Source organism: Pimephales promelas, chromosome 20, assembly GCF_988280905.1.
Source record: "Pimephales promelas chromosome 20, fPimPro1.hap1.1, whole genome shotgun sequence".
NCBI lineage: Eukaryota > Metazoa > Chordata > Actinopteri > Cypriniformes > Leuciscidae > Pimephales > Pimephales promelas.
The window spans coordinates 14,400,419-14,425,409 of record NC_142788.1 but is presented as its reverse complement, the minus strand read 5'-3'; the positions used below and the strand labels follow the sequence as shown (position 1 = coordinate 14,425,409).

The following is a 24,991-nucleotide window of genomic DNA, read 5'->3' as shown; positions in this document are numbered from 1 at the left end:
AATTGTATAACATCCAAGGTACACATTTCTAGTAATTGTGTTGATAATTATTATATTGTATTTTCAGAATGTTTTGGAATATTTTTTTTTCTCTCCCAAAATTGGTTACTTCTGAGACACTAATAATAATTTTAAGGATTATATAGACCTATTAATTTTGTTTTTCCATTTAGCTTGTAAGTAAAGTTTTGCTGTTTTAAAAAAAAGGTTTTCACAGGTTAATCAATAACAATTAGTTTTAACAATAGTTCAAGTGTAATCTCTAAGATTAGTTGTAATTTGTACCTAATCTTTCATTGTAAGAGGCATTAAGTTAATCATATTGATTTCAAAGTTAAGGATTCATTAGTTTGAATATACATTGAACCAAACACTATAAAAACATCTTAGTTGATAATTCAGTATACTTTTATTTTAGATAAAACATCCATGTTTCGGTAAAAAAGGCACATTTTGTGTAGTGACAAATGTTTTAGCGACCACATTACATACTAAGATACTAATAATTTGCTTAACTGTAAATAATTTTTGTTAATTTACCCACAAATAAATGATTGTGTTCCCTTTTTTCACTACCAAAACAATGATGGCATGTTTCGGTCATGACTTTTTTGGTAGTGTCAATTTAAGGTACTTTTGGGTCTAGTTCAAAGATGGTTACCTAGCACAGTTCTGAACTGCTGTACAAACATAAAAACTGAATTTGATAGAATAACACTAAAAAACATCATGTCACAACGAAACTTCATTGTTTCATAACATAAAAAGTCAATTTTATGGAATTACACCTAAAAAGGTTTGCTTAATTGCAGAAAAAAAGGTGTTTGGTAGTGATGTCCTTTAAAGTTGTGCACAGATTTTCAAACTTTTGAACATATTTTCCTCAAATGATGGTAACTATCTTAAAAAAAAAAGTGGAAAAAGGAGAGAAGCACAAAAGAATATTTCCTGATCAAAAATATGTGGTTAAAATCAGTCTCAGCCAATGGACCACAACAAACCTTCTTTTTTTTACATAAAGGTTCGTGATTTAAAATATAAAATACATGTTTTTTTGTTTTTATTTTACCTTTTAAAAGAAATCAAAAAAAGACATTTTTAAAACCAAAAAAAATTTACAAAAATATTTAAATACAAGTAAAAATCTAACATTTGAATACTTAAATGCAATTTTTTAATTGTGTTTTTTGGTTGTCGGACAGCAGTTTGCACCAATTCTGTAGAATGGGCCATCTAGTTAAAAGTGGTTTCAAATCAGATTAAAAGTGGTCATTTTTTTTTTTTTTTTTTTTTTTTTTTAACAAGAACGCATGTCAGAATATTTGGCGTCACTAACAACAATTGTCCTCCGTCCGGTAGAGGTCATTGTGAGCTTAAACACACTCGTGCATCTCCTGCTGTCGTCTCTCGCAAAGTTTCAGGCCGCCCTGAGTTCTTCCTCTAGGGGGCGTTTGGCGGCCCAGAAATACAGAGCTGCATTGTCTCATTCAAATATTATTTATTTTTATTTATTATTAATTGTCTTATTTGACAATAATAAAATATATACCAGTAGTGGAGAAACTGCTAACTGATTAACAAGCATAACATAATAGAGCAGCTATTTACGATGTTTTTTTTAAAGATTTGTTACCATACTTGAAATCCCTTTTAAGTAGAAGACTAACAGTTGCTAAAATTTCCAAATGTATTGTCAAAAATGGTATTAATATTTGTAAACATTTGAATAGATTTCAATTAAATCAATTTACTAAACACCCCAAATTTTAAATTATGTCATAATTTACTCTGAATGAGGTTCTTTTCTCAGTTTTACACAAAAGTCAATGGAGCCCACAAGTATTTGGTTACGGCCATTCATCAAAATATCTTCTTTTCTGTTCAACAGAAGAAGTTATTCATACAGGTTTTGTAACAAATTGAGGGTGAGTAACTTAAATGACAGAATTTTAATTTTTGGGTCAACTATCCGTTTAATGATTGAAATCTGTCGTAGACTCTATTTAAAAACATGCTCTGGCCTTTTTTCTTGTTTTCTGAATATAGTATTTTATACGTTTTTTATTTTCTTTTTTAAATAAAATGTATATTGTAAATAAGAATCATGTTAAAAGGGCCCATAAGCCAATAAGAATCAACCTCCTTAAGCCTAAGCCCCGCCCATCTAAGAATTTACGTTTCGGTAATTTGCCCTTCTAGTCGTTTACATTATTTCTACTCTTCAATGGCTGTCCTCCTGCAGACATACTAAGGATTTGTAATCCACGCGTGGAAGAATGAATAATACAAAACTGCATGCACGGCTATTTTAATTACATGTTTGGTTCAGTTACAAGCTAAAGTTACTCTCAAATGTGGGGAATTATTTCCAGCTTTAATCGACCTTGCACAATATAACCTCCAGCGAAAGGAGACCTGCTGTCTGTCTGACAGCTCTCAAGTGCATCTTAATTTTTTTTAATATATGTGAGATTTCTTCTACATAAAAATTTACTTTTTTATTCAGTCTAGTGTCGTCGGAGCAACATTTCGAGCTTACTTAAAATAGTAATTATTTAAAGTGCAATTTAACGCGACCCGCAGACGACTGGTCCTTGCAATCTGAATCCGAATCGTCTTCTTTATTAAAACAAAAGCACCGCATTCTTATCTAGATATAAAATTAAATCTAGATTTTTCTCTCGTTTTGTTAACAATTTCAGGCTCAAATACACATGACGCCTGAATGGGAGTGAAACTCTCCGACACGGAAGTGACTTACACACATTAGACTGTGTGCTTTCTTACTGTTTTTATATTAGTTGCGTTCATATAATTGGTTATTAAAATGATTCCTGATAAGGCACCAGGCGATAACGTGTTACATGCTTCAGAGGACTTGAAGAAAGAAGCGCACATCCCCAGTTTTGAGAAATACAAAGAGCTCTACATCAACTCTGTCGAGTCTCCTGAGGGTGAGTTTCATGCTTTTGGGCAGGTTATTAACGGGTTAAAAACGGATATTTTCGAATAAAAACTTCATATAGCTGTTTATTTTAAAGCTTGGTAGACAGCAGTTTGTATCTATAACCTCATTATGCTCTATTTTTGTGTTACGATAGTGTATTATTTTGATGTTGCAACCTTTGCTTTGAATCTTGGATCTAGCCAAGCTTCGTGTAGCCCGTATTGTATCTATATTTCATGTATAAAATAGAATATATTAGTTTCTTCTTTAATAATAATAATACACATTTAATTTATTTATTGTTGTTCTTGTACTTTTTGAAATCAATTTAAATATCTAGTACATTGAAATAAAAGGTTTTTAATAATAATTATAATACTTCATTATTATGCTAATATATTATTTTTTTTTACTAGTTTTTTATTTATTTATTTTTACTTGTAGCGTTGAAAGGTAGTGAATTTGTCTGTGGTTTCTTTTGTCCAAAAAATGTTCTGCAAAAAATCAGCATTTGTTTGTCCCATTGTGTCCAGAGTTCTGGGGAGATGTCGCCAAAGATTTTTTCTGGAAGACAAAATACACTGGGAAGTTCCTGGACTACAATTTCGACGTGACCAAGGGTGAGATTTACGTGAAGTGCATGGAAGGTGCCACAACCAACATCTGCTATAATGTTTTGGACCGCATCGTCCATGAGAGGAAACTGGGTGACAGAGTGGCTTTTTACTGGTAAGTATTTGTAAAGCATGTGGTTTAAATGTTTCAGTTTACCTGGAAGTTGTGCGCGTGACATTTAGAGTCTTGTTTTTTATTTTGAGAATAGTGATGTCAGTGTTTTGATCTTCATCTACTTTGCCAATATTAATATACAAAACAACAGATTACAGAACACTTAAAGTGCCCCTATTATGCTATTTTAAATGTTCCTAATTTTGTTTTGGAGGTCTCCTTCAATAAGTTTACATGCATCCAAGGTCAAAAACGCTTTCATTTTTTTCATATTATGCATAACCTACAGTAATGAAAGTGGTTTGTTCGAAGATTCAGTCTCTCTAAAACCCTCCTTTACCGCCAGTCTACTCTGCTCTGATTGGTCAGACGGCCCAGTCTTTTGCTATTGGTCTACTCTGTTCTGATTTGTCAGACGGCCCAGTCTGTTGTGATTGGTCTACGAAATGAAACAGCCATTACCATATCTGAATTTCAACCCCAGAGCTTCCACACACTTCATATACGATGATACGAACAGTAACGACTGCGCCGGTTTTTCTGTATCCAGCTCAAGTGAAGCACTGAAAACAGCATCTTCTCGACATTTCGACAACACAAACCAAACCAAAACCAGATTTTAAGGGGCGGGTCAAAGTAGATGTTGTTTGTGGGCAGCCAATGAAGACTATAAGCAGGGATTTTGCTAATTTGTTACATTTATGTAGGTGTGTAACAGGAAGTGAGACTGGAATTGCTGATGACTTGTTCAGAATCGATACTTTCAAAATAAAAATTACTGTGTGAGAAAAAATTCATGTTTTCAGAGTTTTAGTGTCAGTACTACATTAAACTACTATATATAATTGATTATACTGTATAATAATGCAATGGGGGAATATTTGTTGGTCCAAATGTCTTCTGTTACCTGACATGTATTTTAAATATATCTAGTCAGTGAGAGAGTGCAAGCACATTTGTCTAAAATTATTTGAAAATTGTATTTTCAGCTTCAGAATCATGAATATTTTTATTCCTTGGGTTAACTTAGCACCAAGTCCAAACCCATTCATTTACACCCACAATGTAATATCAAATTTAGCATTTTAATCAACAGTATATTTTTTGTTAACCTTTTACCATATGTCTTGGAGTATCGCAATAATATCGTGAGTTCCGAATCGAGTAAATGTATCGAATCGTGACATGGGTAACGTTACACCCCTATTACACACTGCATGAAAAATCAAGCCTATTCGAAAAAGCATAATAGGGGCACTTTAATACCTCTAAATTAACATTGGTTTAGGATCATTGCTCATGGTTCGGCCCTTACCGAATTTCAATCTACAACCTCTCAGTAACCAGCCCTGCACTATAACCTTTACGTTAAGCCACACAAACCTACATGGTTTAGTCCACTTTCAGATTACCTGAGTCGATACAGTATTGCTATGCTCTTATTATATCTGTGTAATAATTTAATACACAGGCTTGTTGACAGACAGGGGCACATTGGAGCTATTTTAGTAAGCTTGACCCAGGTCCCGCCAATAGCGGTCCAACCAGAATGAAGTGTTTCTTTAGTGTTGCATCTTCATAGGCTTCATTTGTTCATGTGCATTGCAGTGGATCAGGTTTTTCTGTGCTGAATGCTGTCCTTGCAGTTCATGAGGTCATTGTTCATTAGCATTCAGATCTACAAAAATAGCCTTCAAGCACTTCAACGAATGTTGCCTGGGGCTGTTGCTAATTCTCTGCTTTTGCAATGCCAGTTTGCCAATTATAAAGTTTACAACATAAGTTTTAAACACTCAAACATGACTCTCTTCTGCAGTTGTGGTCTTTCTTCTCCTTTGTGTCAGAACGCAGCTGTGTTTTAAGAATGTCTGCTGACATCCAAAGTTAAGGAAAAATTTAAAGTTACACGTTAACTTGTAGGGCACATCTCACGCCAAAATAGTGTTATCAGAAGTTCACAGTAATCCCAAACAAACGATGAACGTTAAAATTGAACATGGCTGTGAATCTAGGACAGGGGTCGGGAACCTTTTTACCAAGAAGAGCCAAACAAACAAAACAAAATTGAGAAATTTTTCAAAAGAGCCAGAGCAAAGTTTACACTCGTTGATTACACGCATTGATTGATGACTATCTCGCTTTAGATTCCGGGAGATTTTAACTAATTTTCCGGCATAAGGGAGACACTGTCAATATGCGGGAGACTCCCAAAACTTCCGGGAGACTTGGGATGTCTGATATTTTGTTCACTGACATGCTGGTTTCTAGCACACTGGACGAGAAGCGCAGCGCCTCATAAAATTCAAACACTTTATTCTCTAGGTAGGACTCCTGGAGTGTACACCGGTGACCGGTGGCCCATTCTTTCTGCGGCGCCCAGCAACAGCTCAGGACCTTGTTCAAAATCCTGCCTCGCCACATAGCGCCATTTACATAATTTTACATAAAACTTGCTTTTATTTGTCTCAAACAGTCGTTAATGTACACTGACTTCACCGTGTGCTGCAATTTATATTTACTTTTACATTCATTTTCAGAAATCAGCTGCTTAAATGAAAATTGCTGAGGTAAAGTGTTCTGCAGACTTAGCAACGATTGTATTTAATTGTACAGTACAATTATAACATAGTACATTATCTTAATTCCATAATGTCCTTAAACATAACAATATTGCCGGCCATAAACTGAGAAAGTATGCGTCCGGTTTGCGATACCCATGTCCTAGGCGCGGCGCGCGCTTCTCGTCCTGTGTGCGATACTTCTGTCTTAGACGCGGCGTGCGTTCGGTGTGCGACCCCCTTATGACACCACACAAATTGAGAAACGGGCATCATAAGCAAGTTGTTAACAAGTGTTGCATGGTGCATCTCAAATTATCTCTTAATATTTTACTTTTTGAGAGACTTTTTCAGTCAACATTTGAAAATTGGGAGAGCCATATAAAATCCTGAAAAGAGCCATATATGGCTTGCGAGCCATAGGTTCCCGACCTCTGATCTAGGAGATGCACAAATCTGTTTTTGTCAATTTTCTCAGTGTCTCAAGTTCATACTTTGCCATTGAACATAGCATTAGTACTCATGGATCAATGTACACGATTATGGCTGTGAATAAATTAACTAAGAAAGAAAATATCTATGAGAAATACACTACCGTTCAAAGTTTGGGGTGGGTACGGTTTTAAAAATAGTTCGGTTTTAAGTCTCTAATGCAATTTTATTTGATCAAAAATACAATAGCAATGTTCAAATTGTGACCTGTTATTAAAATTTTAAATAACTGTTTTATGTTTGCATATATCTTAATGTAATTTTATTCCTGTGATGTAAAGCTGAATTTTCAGCATCATTAATCCAGTCGTCAGAGTCACATGATCTTTCAGAAATCATTCTAATATGATGATTTGTTGCTCAATTATTAATAATGGTTCTTACTATTACCAATGTTTAAAACAGTCTTTTTTTGCTTAATATTTATGTGGAAACCATGATTATTTTTTTTCCAGGATTCTTTGAATAGAACATAAAATAAAAACTTTATTTGAAATAGAAATCTTGCCTTCTAAAAAATAACTCTTATAACTTTGTAAAGCCTTTACTGTCATTTTGATCAATTTAATGCATCTTTGATGATATATATATATATATATATATATATATATAAACACACTTTGTAAAGTCTTTACTGTCATTTTGATCAATTTAATGCATCAATTTAATGCATATATATACACAGTGTGTTCATACTTGCATAATAGTTGATATTCTGATCATATTTTATTTCCAAGCACATTTTACCAATTCCAAACCACATCAATCTTAATAACTACTGTTCATTTTGTATTTAATCATTTATAATTGATATATAAAAGGCTAGAAGTGAAAAATGCTTTCTATTCAGGTGTGGATCATTTTTAAGTAGGTTTTCTTTTACAGATAAAATGAGCCAAAAAAAAAGAGATTTAAAGGGTTAGTTCACCCAAAAATGAAAATTAAATCATTAATTACTCACCCCCATGCTGTACCAACCCCGTAAGACCTTCGTTCGTCTTCGGAACACAAATGAAGATATTTTTGATTAAATTTGAGAGCTGTATAACTACCACATTGGCTCCTAAGGGACTGCCTCTTGATGGCCCAGAAAGTCAATGAAGAAAATGTTTAAATATCCCAAGTGACTACCGTGGCTCAACTATATGTTTATCAAGCGACGAGAATACTTTTTGTGCGAAAAAACAAACAAAAATAACGAGTTTATTCGACTATTCCTTTTCTTCCTTGTAGGCCAGAAACGAGACTTCCTTAGATTTCCACGACGCATGCGCGAGAATTGCGATCTTCTTACACTACTTCAGTTCAGTTCTCGCGCATGCGTTGTGGAAATCTAAGGAAGTCTCGTTTCTGGCCTACAAGGAAGAAAAGGAATAGTCAAATAAACTCGTTATTTTTGTTTGTTTTTTCGCACAAAAAGTATTCTCGTCGCTTGATAAACATATAGTTGAGCCACGGTAGTCACTTGGGATATTTAAACATTTTCTTCATTGACTTTCTGGGCCGTCAAGAGGCAGTCCTTTAGGAGCCAATGTGGTAGTTATACAGCTCTCAAATTTAATCAAAAATATCTTCATTTGTGTTCCGAAGACGAACGAAGGTCTTACGGGGTTGGTACAGCATGGGCGTGAGTAATTAATGACTTAATTTTCATTTTTGGGTGAACTAACCCTTTAACTCTCACTGAATAGTAAAAAAAAATGATTAAATGCTATTGAGAGTAACATTTCTGGCTTTGATTTGTACAGGGAGGGTAATGACCCTGGAGATGAGAAGACGGTGACCTACAGAGAATTGCTCCAGCAAGTCTGCAAGTTTGCTAATGTCCTCAAGTCACAAGGTGTGCTCACACAAATGATATTGAACTGGTTAAGAATGGTATAATGGACCAGCAGCAGGTTAAAGATTTCACACCGATGTAGTGTATTAGACAATGTCCTCTTGTCGTCCCATGCTCTCTTACTCTCTCTGACTGTGCAGGAGTGAAGAAAGGTGACCGTGTGTCTATTTACATGCCCATGGTAGTGGAGCTTGTGGTGGCCATGTTGGCCTGTGCTCGGATTGGAGCGGTTCACTCTATTGTGGTCAGTCCTTTGAGACTCATTTCCTTTGTCTTCTCTTGAAATTTAGCTGGAGCACTGTATTGACCAATCATCTTAAAAAAAAACAAAGACAATAATATACATGTTATACATATACCTATACATGTTTCAACTTTCTTTCAACAGTTGGACTGTTTGCCAACTGTTTAAAATGTCAGAAATTTAACATAAAGGAAAAATGTTTTTGCAACATTAAATGTATTCACGTTTTTTTGTGTGTTCCTGGCCCAGTTTGCTGGATTCTCCGCCGAGTCCCTGTGTGAGAGGATCATGGACTCTCAGTGCTGTCTTCTTATAACAGCCGGTAAGAAAAGCATGCCAAAAAATCGTATTTTACTCAAAGTATATAAACTCTGCTAATCCCACAGTTAATCTGCTGAGTTTCCATCTACTGCAAAAGAGTGCAGCATTTCACATTGTTCACTAGTCTGTGGATTGAATGTGGCAGTAATCGTATTACTATCAAAAGCTATTTAGCCTGTGCCTGTGAATTTATTTTTTTAGTTGTAACAGGGAACTCCACTCCAAGAGTTTGACATGTTTCGAAGGGGAATGAGTTTTTGGGATAAATAAAACCTGGAAGAATCCCACAATCCATCATTAAAGGGATAGTTAACTTTGAAATTAATTTTTGGTATGTTTTAGCTTACCTCAAGGGCATCCAAGATGTAGGTGTCTTTGTTTCCAGAGTATTTTAAATTTTGATATTTTTAGGTCAAACCGTTCTTGTCTGTCAGTCATATAATGGAGGACTGTGGTCACCACCTCAAAGAGCATGCACAGAGAAGTCCAAATTAAACATGATTTATTGACTCGTAAATGTACTGTAAGTACACATTGATGGCCTAAGACACGAAACGAGTGGTTTGTGTGAGAAAACGAACAGTATTTATATCGTTTTACCTCTTGTTACTACAGCCACGTCCATTATACTGTGAGGGCGCGGGAGCTTCGGTCTGCGCAAGTGCTGGAAAGCGCCGGAAGTGATCCCTCAAAATACTGTTCGTTTTCTCACACAAACATCAATGTGTACTTGCATTTACGAGTCATTAAATCATGTTTAATTTGGACTTCTCTGTGCATGATCTTTGAGGTGGTGACCATAGACCTCCATTATATGACTGACAGACAAGAACGGTTTGACCTAAAAATATCAAAATTGAAAATACTGTGGAAACAAAGACACCTACATCTTGGATACCCTTGAGGTAAGCTAAAACATATCAAAAATTAGTTTCGAAGTGAACTATCCCTTTAAGCTATTTTTGAAGGCTGGAATGGTGTTTCATAATTTGAAATAATAATCTTATATTATTAATCACGAATAAAAGCCAAATATTCCAGGAAAAGATCATTTAAACACACACACACACACACAGTGGATCCTAAGGTTGCATAAGTGCATTTATTCGTCAACCAGGTCGAGATTTATGTTTGGATTGATTACAGTTTGTCACAGAAAAAGGTTTCCCTCGCAGATTTAGAAGCAGCAAATCGCAAACGTGGCCTCTTGAAGAAAAGCAGACTGGCTGTATGATGCTTATTTAGCAATGAACATTGCTAATCTTCAACTTGCATGTTTGTCGGTGTTATCAGATCATCGGTGCTTCTACTGGGCAGGAATGTTGTGTTCAGTACTTTATGTTCAGTTCTTTGCTGAGTTTTCTGAAAATGGGCTCATTCATATGGTTCATTCATAACTATAATGATGTCTGGATTTTAACAGTGCCTGATAGATCTTTGAGCTTGAGAGTGGACTATAACCATAAAATAAGCATTTCAGCCATGATAAGATCAACATCTGTTATCACCTAATAAACGTTGACTGTCTTTGTCTTTTCAGGATTTTTTGTGAAATGTGTAAAGTTGTTTTATTGTGTTTCTTTCTCTCCCCAGATGGGTTTTACCGCGGTGATAAGCTGATCAATCTGAAGCTTATAGCTGATGAAGCACTACAGAAATGCAGGGACAAGTATGATAAACTCTAGTTAAGACACACACTGTGGCAACTTTATTAGATTCATTTAGTCAAATGTGAAATGGTAGCATTCTTGAAGACTGGAAAATTGTTTGGTTCTGATTCAATTCTTATCAATTTTTGTCTCTAAATGTTCATTTTGAGGGAGAAATGCTGACTTGACAGTAGTTCCTGCATTCTTTCAGCAGCCTTTAGTCACACAGTGAGATTATTTGAGATTCAAACAGAACTATAATAATAAATCAGGAAATATTATAACAATTTAACATGCCTGTTTTCTATTTGAATACATTTTAAAATTAAATGTATTCATCTGATGACAAAGCTGAATTTTCAGTATCATCACTCCAGTCTTCATTCTTTTATAAATGAAGACTGCATAAAGTTCAAAAGAACAGCGTTTATTTGAAATGGAAATCTTTTATAACAATATACATACATTTATGGTCACTTTTGACCAATTGAATGCACCCTTACTGAATATATTAATTGAACAAAAAAATCTTCCTGTCTGATTTAGTCAGTTTTGGAGAATAGAAATGGTTTCATATTGGAAATCCCTAATAAATTGGCAACTGTAGCTGTGTGCATGCTTAACAGTGTATTTTCTGTTCACTTGATATCTTTCACACTGTCAGGTCTTTCACTGTGGAGAAATGTATAATGCTAAAACACCTCACAAAGGAAGACCAGGCCTCACCGCCGGGCTCGCTGTCACCCCCAGCGAAGCGCTCCTGTCCCGACCTGCAGGTAAAGCTTAACCTCTGCACCACAGCCATACACCTAACAGACTTCATCCTTCAATTTTTCTTGTCAATATGTTTCTTACTCGTTTGGACATCTCCATATTACTACAGGTGTTGTTTTTTAATCTCAAACTTATCTTAGTAGAGTCCCAGAGCACTCTTTTTTTTCATTTTACATTATATCTCACTTACAAATGCATTTTGTTAGGTCAATTTAATAGATATTGAAGCAAGCACAATGTTTTTTTTGTTTTGTTTTTTTTTTAATTTCCGATACCAAAAGACACCAGGGTGACCCATTTAAAGATAGACACTACTGTTCAATATTTTGGGGTTTGTATGACTGTTTTAATGCTTTTATGCTCACCAAGACTGTGTTCATATGAACAAAAATACAGTAAAAACTCAAAATTCAAAAAAATCAAATTAAAATAACGATACATTGTTTTTATTCTAATACTATTTTATTAAATATAATAAAAATAATAATTTATTCCTATGATGTCAAAGCTGAATTTTCAGCATCATTACTCCAGTCTTCAGTGTCACATGATCCGTCAGAAATAATTCTAATATGATGATTTTTCTGCTCTAAAAACATTATAAATGTTAAACAGTTAACGGCTTAATATTTATGTGGAAACTGATACATTTTTCTTAGATGAGTAGGAAGTTCAAAAGGGCTGCATTTATTTGAATAGAAATCTTTTGTGGCCTTTTAAATGTCTTACTGTCGCTGTTAATCAATTTAACGCATCCTTGCTGAAATTTATTAATTCAAATAAAAATTAAATCTCACTGACCCCAAACTTTTGAACTGTAGTGCACACAAAATTGCTGAGATTTCTTTTTTAAAATACTTCTTTACTAAATAATTACTCATAATACATGAATATAATTGCAAACAAAGACGAATGATATCAGAACAGATGCAGACCCGGTTAAAAACTGTGTTTCCCTCCTGAGCACATGGCAAAAATGTATGATTATTACACCTGAATCAATGGATATCTGTCCATGTAAGTGGGGAAAAGATTCAGATGAAAAAATGACTGCAGTATCCCTTTCATAAAGTCTTTGTTCTGGTCTCTGTTTGTCCTGTGTGTTAGAGATTTCATACTCGGTAACTAACGTAACCTCGGTTCTCTCTAGAAGAGGTTCTCTCGTACTGTTTAATATCTAGCGTAAGTAGGGCTGGGCGATATGGCCAAAAAAAATTATCACGATAATTTTTTTAATATCAGTCGATATCGATAATTATCACGATATATGTCAAATCTTTATTTCTTTCAAGTTAAAAGGCAGATTTTTGCTCCTAAGTGTAGAGTGTAAAGTTGTATTAACCAGAGTGTAAATTGTGGTTTTAAACTACTCTTTATAGTCAGAACATATCATGACAAACACTTGCCAAACAGATGAACATTTCACAAATATGAGGTAGAACATTCAAACATTTTCCTTAAAATAAATATCTCAATAGAAAAATATTTCTTCAGCAGTTTGCACTTGCAGTGCAGGCTGCAATATTAAAATTACATGTTTTATCTCAAAATGCATATTTGACAGCGAGTTGACAGTAAATCTGCATCCTAACTCAAGCTAATGTTATATTTATGTTCATTAACAAAAACAGCAACATCTGTTTTTTTTTATGTAACGACCACATTTTTATTTGGTAAAATGTAATATTCTGACTGAGTTGTATTAAAATTAACCATTGGTCATCCAGTCTCATGAATTTAGATGATGATAACCACAGATAAAACCAGGCATAGCCTATAACTTAGCACCTCACTATCATGGCAAAATGTAACGTTATGGTTTCTGTGGTATTTGTATGAAAACAGTGGCCTAACAGTTAAATACATTATTAAATGCTGTACTTATATTCCATAAGACATTTAATGAATTGTCTACATTAATAATATTCAATATGTATATCCCACATTTCATGGTGCAGTTAATATTACTAGGCTAACCTTACAGTAAATCCATGGTAGGCTAAATGGATTCAGTATCAATACAGATTCTGACTGGATCATTGCACACAGTGTGTTTCTCCTTTTTGTCAGCGGTGTTTCATCTGCCCTAAACTGGTTTAAACTTGACAGTGTTCTTCGCTGAACTCGAGCGCTTCTCGCTGGATGTCTTGAGCGAGACGATCAAAGCAATCGCGTCTGCTCTAGCGAGCTCGCGCTGTGCTCACTGCCGTTTGGACTTTGAGCCGAGCGGATAAATGCTCTGTGTGGCGCACGCGGTTCAAATGAGTTTCGTTCCGCTTTTGCCGCATAAACATTATCGAACATTTATCGACCTCTTGATATCGTTTTTTATTTATTTATATCGCGATAATTATCGTTATCGTTTTATCGCCCAGCCCTAAGCGTAAGATATTACGCGGTACGAGAGAGTCTCTCGTAAGAGAACTCCTGTTTTTTTAACAAAGGCTTTGTGTTACTGTTGTAAATCCATAAAGGTCTGGCATGATTTCTCTGAGCTATTGTGGCGAAGACCTTTGAAACAGTTGAACGTTTTATGTGTGACACTCACCTATGCAAGCTGACCTCTTTTTAACCAGTAATTCTAATAATGTCAATTTGACTTTTTATGCAAAAGGTCATTTTTTTCTCCATCAATGTGGATCCATGTCTGTGTCCTTTGCCTCTTTCGGTGTGAGTAATCTCTCCATTAACCCCCTTTAGCAGGAGAAACAGAAAAGAGTAAGGAAGGTCCGCCCCCCCCCACAGGTATTTCATGACTCCTTTGTGCATCCGTTGTGTGTGTGTGTTTTTTTTTTCCGTCTCATTAACACCTGTTTGTGTGCTCATGGGCGGCTCTCTTGCTCTTAGGAACGGCTCGAGACCTTTATCACTTGTCCTCACATTCTCACACAACACGATCTTTGTGTGTGTTGCTGTGTGTTTGCTTTTGAGAATGCATTTCACCATGTACACACTCATCAGACTTGGCGTTCAATTGTAAGGCCATAAATTAAAGGCATATTCTGACTTACTGACAACTTAATGTCTTCACTCCAGCTAAATAATGTCTGCATTAATGTTGAATTCAATCGATTACCTATGATAATTGACTTGACTTGGCTTTTTTACTAAACTGTCAAAACAAAGTGATTAATAGAAATGAATTGAAATAAACTGTTGTTGTTGACAGCAGATCATAGATGAGGTGCATTAAGTTGAAAATAATTGAGAATGTTCCTTTTTGTTTTTGAAGAAGTCAAGTTTACAGTATTGCAAGTGTTAAAAATGTGTTGTAAATGAAACTGTTATAACAATTCTCATCAGAACTGTGACATTACATCTCATAATTGTGACTGTATTGCACAATATGACGTTCACAGAGTTCAACAATTACAACTATATACACTGCTGTTCAAAAGTTTGGGGTTGGTAAGATTTTGACTGAAGTCTCGAAGGCTCAGTAAGGCTGTGTTTATTTAATCTAAAATATTAGTCTATAAATAGTGAAATATCATTGGAATTGTACATTTCTATTTTAATGTATTTTAAAATATAATTTATTACTATGACAAAGCTGAATTCAGCAGCCATTACTCGAGTTTATTTGGAACTTAATAAATGTTTCTTATTGTCAATGTTGAAAACAGTTCAGTATTTATATGGAATTGTGTGTTTTCAGGATATTTTAATGAATGTAGAGGTTTTACAGCATTTATTTGATAAATAGTTTAGGAAATTATAGTATCATTATAAATCAGCCTTAAAGGGATGGTTAAAAATGAAAGTTCTGGTTTTTGGTCAATTGAAAATTCAAAAGAGCAGCATTTATTTGAGATGAAAATTGTTTCGTTTTACATTACAAATGGCTTTATTGATACAATGGTAAGCATCCGTGCTGAATAATAAAAAAAAAAAATTAATCTTACTGACCTCAGACTTTTTTATGGAAGTGTTTGTCATGTTTATTTCTTTTTTTTTTTTTTGATTTTTTTTTTTTACTCCAAGACTGAAACTGTCTTTCATTGTCTAGTATTGGTTTGTTCAGTAACACTTAATAAAAATGTTCATTAACAACAAAAACATTTATGAGATAACATATTCAATAATTCCTTAATACCTCATTACATTCATAGATGTAAAAAGTTAGAAATGCCAACTACTGGCCTGTTTTGTTAATGGTTATTATGATTATGATTTGCACTTGATTTGTTCGCCAGTTCTGATCCAGGAGTTAGCACTGAAACCTTTTACTGTTCCACATCTCTGTTAAATGACAAGTGTGTCCATGTCCCCCCCAATGATCTCCTCATATACGCTTTGTGATTTCATCACAAATGTATCTGGGAAGCTCTTATGTCGTGGTAGTACTAGTGCTCTAAATGCTTGGTGTTAGCAGTTTTATGTGCTAAACCTTTTCTGCTTAGACAGTCTAATGGATTTGACAGATCTCTCTGTGTAGTCAAACTCTAACTCTCACCTATGAGCTCCATGCTAATGCGCTTGTCACTTAAATGAACTATAGTGTTCCCCCTGTCTCTGAACTGCATGTAAAACTAGATCTGTAGACTTCTCTGTTGCGTTCATGTCTCTTTTTTTTGTTTGTCCGTCTAGTGTTTTTGTGTTAACTAAACCTGATCTTTTCAGATGCTTTCTCTTTCAGTTTTGAGAACGCTTTGGCTAAAGCAGACGGGCATTTGTGCAGCATTCAGTTTGGTTAGATTGAACTGAATCTGTCTAATAAGTCTGACTGAGATAAATACCAACGTGTGCCTGTAATTAACATATTATTTGCATACAATTTTTTCATTTAATCTTTTGCTGCTTTTCAAGTCATTCTGAAATAGTTGTATTAACGAGATGAACGAATGCTTGACACCATTTCCATTATAAAAACAAATAGAAAACCCATTGTAGTTCAAGAGTGATTACAGTATAAATCTATAAGGCATGTGGGCTTGAGGGTTTATTACGGAGACCCTAAAGGCACATGGTGAAGGAAACAAATATGAGATGGGAGGAAAAAATGATTTGTGAATGCTTTCGCCTTCTCTCGAAAATGTGTTGCGTTCCCCCGAGAGAATTTGCGTTCGCTCGCAAAGAACACAAAAGCATTGAAATGGTTTTTTCTCCCATCTATTTTTTTCCCCTTTTTACAAAAATTGTTTACATTACGTTAAATAAAGATGAAATAAAAAAAATTATATAGATATTAAATAGAAAAACTTAAATGACAGTTAGAAATGCTAGTAATAATAATAGAAAAAAGTTCAAAGTGCTAAAATGAAAAAATAAAACTTATATTAAAAAAAAAATTAAAGTGAAATAGAAATAAAAGAGCAATTAAAAAAGCACAGCAAAATTACTGAAGGTTAAACTAAAATTAAAATTTAAACTGAGCAAAATTAAAACTGAAAATGCAATATTCAAAGCTAATGTCAAATCGATTAATCACATTAACATAAGTTTGTTATATGTATATGTATGTGTGTGTATATATATATATATAATAAAATGGCTAAATTAGTCATATTTTTTGGAAGGTTACTAAAAGTTTGTTTATATAATGTGTGATATATACATGCATATATTGTGTATATATGTGTATGTATATATATATATATATAGTGTGTGTGTGTGTGTGTGTGTGTGTGTGTGTGTGTGTGTGTGTGTAAATATATATATATATATATATATATATATATTTATATCTGTGTATATATATATATATTGTGTACTGTGTATGTATGTATGTGTATATATATATATATATATATATATATATATATATATGTATGTATATGTATATATATGTGTGTGTGTATGTGTAATATATATATATATATATATGAAGAGTTCAGATGCAAAAGCCTCTAAGTGCCATTTGAAATTTTCTTTTAGAATAATAATTTTTATCAAGCTTGTATATTTAAGTTCAGTGATTTCACTTAAATGGCAATGATAATTACCTATTAATTGTTATTTAAGTGAAATTACTGAACTTAAATATACAAGCTTGATAAAAATCATCATTAAAGAAGAAAATTTCAAATGGCATTTAGAGGCTTTTGCATCTGAACTCTTCATATATATCACATTATATAAACAAACTTTTAGTAACCTTCCAAGAAAATATTACTAATTTAGCAGTTTTATAAGATGGTGGACAACCAAACTAACCATCATCCTCTGTGGTAGTGTGACAGTGATAAAGTACTTCAGTTACGCATTATTGGCTCAGTATTTTTGTTGCACTACTTCTACAAAACAACCAAAAACACTTCCCATGACTTGAAAGCAGCATTTGTTCTGTTTATTCCCTTCACAGACCTGATCAGGTTCCCTAAATTTTGTATTGTTCTCTGAAGTGTGACGCCACTATGAGCGAGTTAACTATGAGCGCTCTCTGTGCTGTGATTGGTGCAGGTGCCGTGGAATCCTGAGGTGGATATGTGTTGGCACACTCTGATTGGTGGAGCGTCAGAGGAGTGTGAGCCTGTGTGGTGTGATTCAGAGGACCCGCTCTTCATCCTCTACACCAGTGGCTCTACTGGGAAACCTAAGGTAGATCCTCCAAACAACACAATCCTCCTTGAACCACTTTTCGTTAATTGCTTTTCGTATACAGCTCTGATTTGTCCCTCTTTTTTCTCACGCTCTTCCACTCCACTAGGGTGTGTTGCATACCGTGAGTGGCTACATGCTCTACACTGCGGCCACCTTTAAGTTGGTGTTTGATTATCACTCTGATGATGTGTACTGGTGCACTGCGGACATTGGTTGGATCACCGGTCACTCATACATCACATATGGGCCGTTGGCCAATGGCGCAACCAGTGTGTTGGTGAGGGGAACATCCTGATTTTGCTCTTTGGAGTCACAGTCTTAAAGTGATTGAAAGCATAATTGACTTATCTATAAAGGCCTTTATTGTTGTATGATATAAATTATTATTTTTTATCTTCTGTTTCTAGTTTGAGGGTCTTCCAACATACCCGGATGTGAGCCGAATGTGGGAGATTGTTGATAAATATCAAGTCTCCAAGTTCTACACAGCACCCACCGCCATCCGGCTACTGATGAAGTATGGCAGTGAGCCCGTTCAGAAGTGAGTTCGGTGTCTATTGTGTCTGTCCTGAAATTAAAAAAATTTACCTGTTAATTTTTTTTTTTTTTTAAATGCAATGCTTTAAATACATTTATAACAGGGATGCACTGAAATTGAAATTCCGAAACCAAAAGTTCAGGATGCACTTGGCTGAAAACCGATTAATCAAACTTTAATCAACACTCAAATAACTAAAACTGAGTTTTATAATCATTTAAATTGCACATAAGGCAGTTTTTATATCAATTTTTTAATAACAGAATTGCTCTAGTTTGTTGGTGGAATATAAACATTTAAAGGGATACTCCACATTTTTTTTTCCTACTATGGAAGTCAATGGGACCAGAAACTGTCTGGTTACTGATATTCTTCTTAATATCAGAAAATCATCTGAATGGATTCAAAAACAGTAAAACTCAACTGTTTAACTCTGGAGGAGTTGTAAAATGAGCCTATTTCAAAAAAAATAACTGGAGTATCCCTTTAAATGACAATAAACTGTAATCATTTGTTTTCATGACTGATTTATTCAAACATTCTTTAAATCATGAAGACATCACTAACAGGTTAAGTAAAAATATAATGAATGTGTAATACAGTGCATATATTTAGCCAAATGCTCTTCTTTAGAGTAATTTTTTTCTAGCTACAGTAACTAGTGAATTAATGGACATTGAATCGCTTTCTTGAAGTATGTAACGTTAAGTGACATTTTATAGTTTACAAGCTGTTTTATTGATAGCTTTCCTCAGCTGAAACGGCAAATACATGAGGTTTCATTTTGGTAAGTTGTAGTGTATCTTTCAACACACCTTCTGGGGTTCAGCCATGTTTATTTGATGCTGTTACTAGTAGTAAAGAGGAAGAGATTATTGGTTCATGTGCGCTTGATCCATAGAATTTCCTAATAAAATCGACAGAAATTTGAAGATGAGACTTCGCTTCATATTAAAAGAAACGATTTTTTTTAACGCACAATTTTTTTTTGTATTATTGAATGGCAGGCACTACTGTTTAAGTTTTGTTCACGCATCAACAGAAAACAGCACAGACTAAAATATTTTAGATTTAGAAACCTTATCATTACTGATTAAATTTGAGAAATTAATATTGTCAATCCAGGGCTAGTGTCCACACAGCTAACACATTGTAGCTTATCCACGTTGTGTCACGAAACAGACGCTGAAACAGTCAAAACATGCTGCCGAAGAAGTGCTAATTAAGTAAATATGAATGTTTATAATATCTCAACCGAAATGATTAAAAAATGATGTTCTTTTGAACTTTCTATTCATCAAAAATCCTGGAAAAGATGTAAGCACAACTCTGATCATAATAAAACATGTGTCTTGAGCAAAACATCAGCATATTAGAATGATTTCTGAAGGAACATGCGACACTGAACCCTGCATTATGTTCTTCAGCTATCAAAATATTTATGACCTTAAAATAGTTTTTTTGTTAAATTCTTGTCCAGTAATATTTTTCATTGACACACTGTGTTGTGTGTGTGTGTATATACAATACAGTGTTTACATTATGATGTATGGTGTTTAGGAATAAATATTGACAGCATTATGAATGTTTATTTATAATAGCCATTCCTTGGTAATGTTATATGTCTAGGACACTTTCTCCCATTTCCAGATAACACGACTTGATGATGTAACTTTGATTACTACTATAATGATATGATATAGTTACACTTGATAGTGTCCGTCTTTTTGTGTACAAAGTCTGCTAAAGAGCCACGTTTATACGTTCATTCGCTGTGCATTGTGTGCAGTGTGTTTTTACATACAACTGGTGCCAGAATGTGCCAGTCTGTATTACTATTTACACATTTTACAAACATAGTCAAATTTGCAAAACTGTGCAATGGTTTATGTGGTCAGGTATAAGCGGACCTCCCTGAAGATTCTGGGGACCGTAGGGGAGCCCATAAACCCAGAAGCCTGGCAGTGGTACTACAGCGTGGTGGGAGAGAAGAGATGTCCGGTGGTGGACACGTTCTGGCAGACTGAGACGGTATGAACTGAATTGTAACACTCAGGCCAGAGCAGTCACATCCATGTTGCTTTGAAGCCGTCTACCATAAAGGTCACATGTCTTTTTTTGTATGTTGCTCAGGGTGGGCATGTGATGACCCCTCTGCCGGCCGCTACACCCCTGAAGCCTGGCTCTGCCGTGAGTGAACTTTGTGCTGTGAATAAATAATAAAAATGTAGCAATGAATAAAAACATACAGTAGTGGTCAAAGGTTTTGGGTCAGTAACATATTATATGTTCTTGAAAGAAGTATCTTATGCTCACCAAGGTTGCATGTATTTGATTAAAAAATGGTAATATATTGTGAAATATTATTAGAATTTGAAATAATTTACAATTTTAGATGTAATTTATTCCTGTGATGCAAAGAGTTTTTAGCTTCTGCTCAAGAAACATTTCTTCTTATTATTATTATTATCAATGTTGAAAACTGGTTGTGCTGCTTCGAAGTTTTCTGGAAACTGAAAAGCGTTTAATTGAAATAGAAATATACTTTGTAACATTTATAAATGTCTTCACTATCACTTTTTAATAAGTATGCGTTTTTCACACAAAAAAATCTTACTGACCTCAATTTTTAATAACAGAAGTGTATATTTGTACAAAGTAACCATTAAAGGATACAAGTTGATTTACTGTGGTAATGAATATTATGCAACAATTGCTGTTAATGTTACATAATTTCTACAAAACAGAATTATACATGTTAATTTGAGATTAATGTGGTAGAATTACTTACTAACTTCTGTGTGGTGGTTTATGTTTGTAGACATTTCCCTTTTTTGGGGTTGTACCTGCTATTCTGAATGAGTCGGGGGAGGAACTTGAAGGACCAAGTGAAGGCTATCTGGTACAGTGATCTTTTTGTGTGTGTGTGTGTGTGTGTGTGTGTGTTTTTTTTTTTCTTTCTTTTTTTTCCTCGTACTATTACAATTTGTTTGATTTCCATGTTAAAGGAGTAGTTCACTTTAAAAAAAAACTTTTGCTGATAATTTACTCACCCATATGTCATCCAAGACATCCATGTCATTCTTTCTTTAGTCGAAAAGAAATTAAGGTTTTTGATGAAAACATTCCAGGATTTTTCTCCATATAATGGACTTCAATGGGAACCAAACGGTTCAAGGTCCAAAAGACAATTTCAGTGCAAACTGAAAACTGTTGAAAGGGCTTTAAACGATTCCAGACGATGAATAAGAGTTTTTTCAAACGAAACAATCGCTCATTTAAAAAATAAATAACAAAGTTAAAATTTTATAAACTCAAAAGCTTGCCTTGCTCGGTTCTTTGATGAGAATTCGTGACTCTCCTGTTCGAACTCGTTCATCAAAATGAACGAATCTTTTTCTGAGTAATTTGATTCATTCAACAAACAAAACGAACGAATTGACTCAGAAAAGATTCGTTCATTTTGAGTTTGAACAGGAGAGTCACGAACGCATATCACAGAACAGAGCAAGGTGACCATTTTAGCTTATAAAACTTAAACTTTGTTATTTATTTTTTAAATGAGCGATTGTTTCGCTTGATAAGACCCTTATTCATCGTCTGGAATCGTTTAAAGCCCTGCAGTTTGCACTGAATTTATCTTTTGGACCTTGAACTGTTTGGTTCCCATTCAAGTCCATTATATGGCGAAAAATCCTGGAATGTTTTCATCAAAAACCTTAAGTTCTTTTCGACTGAAGAAAGAAAGACGTGGACCTCTTGGATGACATGGGGGTGAGTAAATAATCAGCAAACGTTTTTTTAAAAAGTGATCTACTCCTTTAATTTCAACATTCTTAACACTAATTAATCATGTAAAAACACAATCTGTTGTGTGTTCACTCCACTCCCCTCTTCCTCAGGTGTTTAAACAGCCTTGGCCAGGTGTGATGAGAACCGTGTATGGAAACCACCAGAGGTTCGAGACCACCTACTTCAAGAAATTTCCTGGATATTACGTGACTGGAGACGGTAATTTGTGCTGTGATTCGTTTTCAGTTTTACAGTAAGTGTGCTTCACATAATTGTGAGAGGTGAGAGTTTGTGCTTTTTGTCCGTCCAGGTTGTCGTAGAGATAAAGACGGGTACTACTGGATCACTGGAAGGATAGATGACATGCTGAATGTGTCTGGTGAGTAGAGGATGACGACATTTTCTTCGTTTATTGATTTGCACAATACCCATCAACAACAACAAAAAGTCTCCTGAAAGTAATTTCCCTCAGTGTGGAGAAAGAGAATGTGTTGCAGATGTTGAAATAATGCAGATTAATGAGTTTCAAAAGACTAGTTGATGAAATTCAGGACACACATTAGATTTGTCTCTTGCATGCTTTCTATCTCTTTACTGATGTGACTCTAGAGATTTACAAAGCATTAAAGTAGCTTACAAACCAGTAACCGTACAATAAATAGCCTTTAATAGAGCAGAAGCTTATATTGCTGGTGGATCTGTTTCTCCCAGGACACTTACTGAGCACTGCAGAGGTAGAGTCGGCTCTGGTGGAGCATGAAGCCGTGGCGGAGGCAGCGGTTGTGGGGAGACCACACCCTGTCAAAGGCGAGAGTCTCTACTGTTTTGTCACCCTCAATGACGGAATCAACTACAACCCAAAGCTGGAGGCGGAGCTTAAAAAGCAAGGTATCTGCGCTATGAATGAATTTGAATTCTGTTATAATTTATTCACTCTCATGCAAGCCAGACCCCATATGATCCTCTTTCTTCTATTAAACACAAAAGTAGATGTTAGCCAGAAGGTTTGAACTGCTCTTTCCTACAGCGAAAGTGATTTTATATCATCTTAAAGTATCTTAAAAATTTAAAGTATCATAAAAAACAACAATCCATACAGCTTATTCGCCATCTTACCAGTCATTTGCAGTCATACAACTGTTTTTTTTTTTTTACTGATGATCTCTACTGATAATAACAAATTTTCCTATTTTAATTTAATATTCCTATTTTATAAACTATTCCTTGTGTTTTTTATGGAAGCTTGTTTCCGCCACAGAATGAAAAATAAAAAAGGTAATTGTGACTGTATCTCACAATTGCGAGTTTACATCTCGCAATTCTGACTTTATTTATCAGAATTGCGTGATATAAAGTCAGAATTGCGAGATATAAAGTCGTAGTTGTGTGTTATAAAGTCAGAATTGTGCGATATAAAGTCGTAATTGCGAGATATGAAGTCAGAATTGCATGATAGAAAGTCAGAATTGCGATATATAAAGTCGCAATTGCGTGTTATAAGCTCAGAAATGCATGATATAAAGTCGAAATTGCGTGTTGTAAAGTCAATTGTGAGATATAAACTATTCTGAGGGGGGAAAAAAGTTAGTCTTTTCCCAATTGGCCTGATAAGTCGCAATTGCGAGTTTATATCTCACAATTCTGAGAAAAGATGTCAGAATTTCGACATATAAACTCGCAATTATGTGTTATAAAGTCAGAATTGCGAGATGTAAACTTTTTTTTGTGTAAACTTCAATTGTGAGAAAAAAAGTCAGAATTGTGAGGTTAAGTCGCACTTAAGTCATTTTTTTTCTCAGAATTCTGACTTTATATCTCGCAATTCTGATGATTTTTGTTGAATCATAAACTCTGAGTAATGGCTTTATTTCCATTTTCTTAATGAAACAGTGAGAGAGAAGATTGGTGCCATAGCTACACCTGACTATATTCAGAATGTGCCCAGCCTTCCAAAAACCAGATCAGGTATTAATATTGAATGGATCATTTTTGTATTATTATTATTAAAATGTTAATATTTATGATGATTCTTGTGTTTTTCTGGATTTTTTTTTTTAAAGGTAAGATTATGCGTCGCGTCTTGAGGAAGATAGCGTGTAATGAACGGGATTTAGGTGACGTGTCCACATTAGCAGACAGCTCCGTCATTGACCAGCTGTTTGAGAACCGCTGCTGTTCTGCTGTGTGACCACCAGGGGCATCCAACACAACGCCACTGTCTGGCCACAAGCTTCACTTCTGGAAGGAAAAGGATGAGTCTGAGCTTAGAATGCTAGTGGGCAGACAGAATAAAAAAATAAAAGACTTAAGTATCTTTAAGAAAACCTAAGGATTGGGAGCGGCACAGTTTTAACCACTTTTTTTTTTTACAAGAACCGCCTGTATATTAGAAATCATTGTTTCCCTCAAATGTTTATTTTTTATTTGTTTATAATTTCCTCTTCCTTTTTTTCCCATGTTCAGTTTATTCATTCATCTTTATATGACTACACTGTCCAGCTTTCAATGTGCCAACATAACCTAAAACTGGTTATCATTTGTTTTGTTTTTATCTCCTAAAACGG

General features: G+C 34.6%; 1 protein-coding gene across 2 annotated transcripts; it reads left to right on the top strand.

Moving 5' to 3' along the window:
* Nucleotides 1-2,225: 2,225 nt before the first annotated feature.
* Nucleotides 2,226-24,746, top strand: acss2 (acyl-CoA synthetase short chain family member 2). Of its 2 annotated transcripts, XM_039652214.2 has the most exons (19): nt 2,226-2,954; nt 3,481-3,676; nt 8,475-8,566; nt 8,707-8,810; nt 9,060-9,132; nt 10,725-10,800; nt 11,445-11,556; nt 14,255-14,299; nt 17,957-18,094; nt 18,204-18,374; nt 18,505-18,638; nt 20,534-20,666; nt 20,769-20,825; nt 21,457-21,537; nt 22,538-22,646; nt 22,738-22,806; nt 23,139-23,315; nt 24,318-24,392; nt 24,488-24,746. In XM_039652214.2, the coding sequence occupies exons 1-19, from the start codon at nt 2,828-2,830 to the stop codon at nt 24,613-24,615; spliced, it is 2,097 nt and encodes a 698-aa protein (XP_039508148.2). In that variant the 5' UTR covers nt 2,226-2,827; the 3' UTR covers nt 24,616-24,746. The 2 variants fall into 2 exon arrangements, with proteins under 2 accessions (XP_039508148.2, XP_039508149.2); XM_039652215.2 differs by lacking the exon at nt 14,255-14,299.
* Nucleotides 24,747-24,991: the final 245 nt, after the last annotated feature.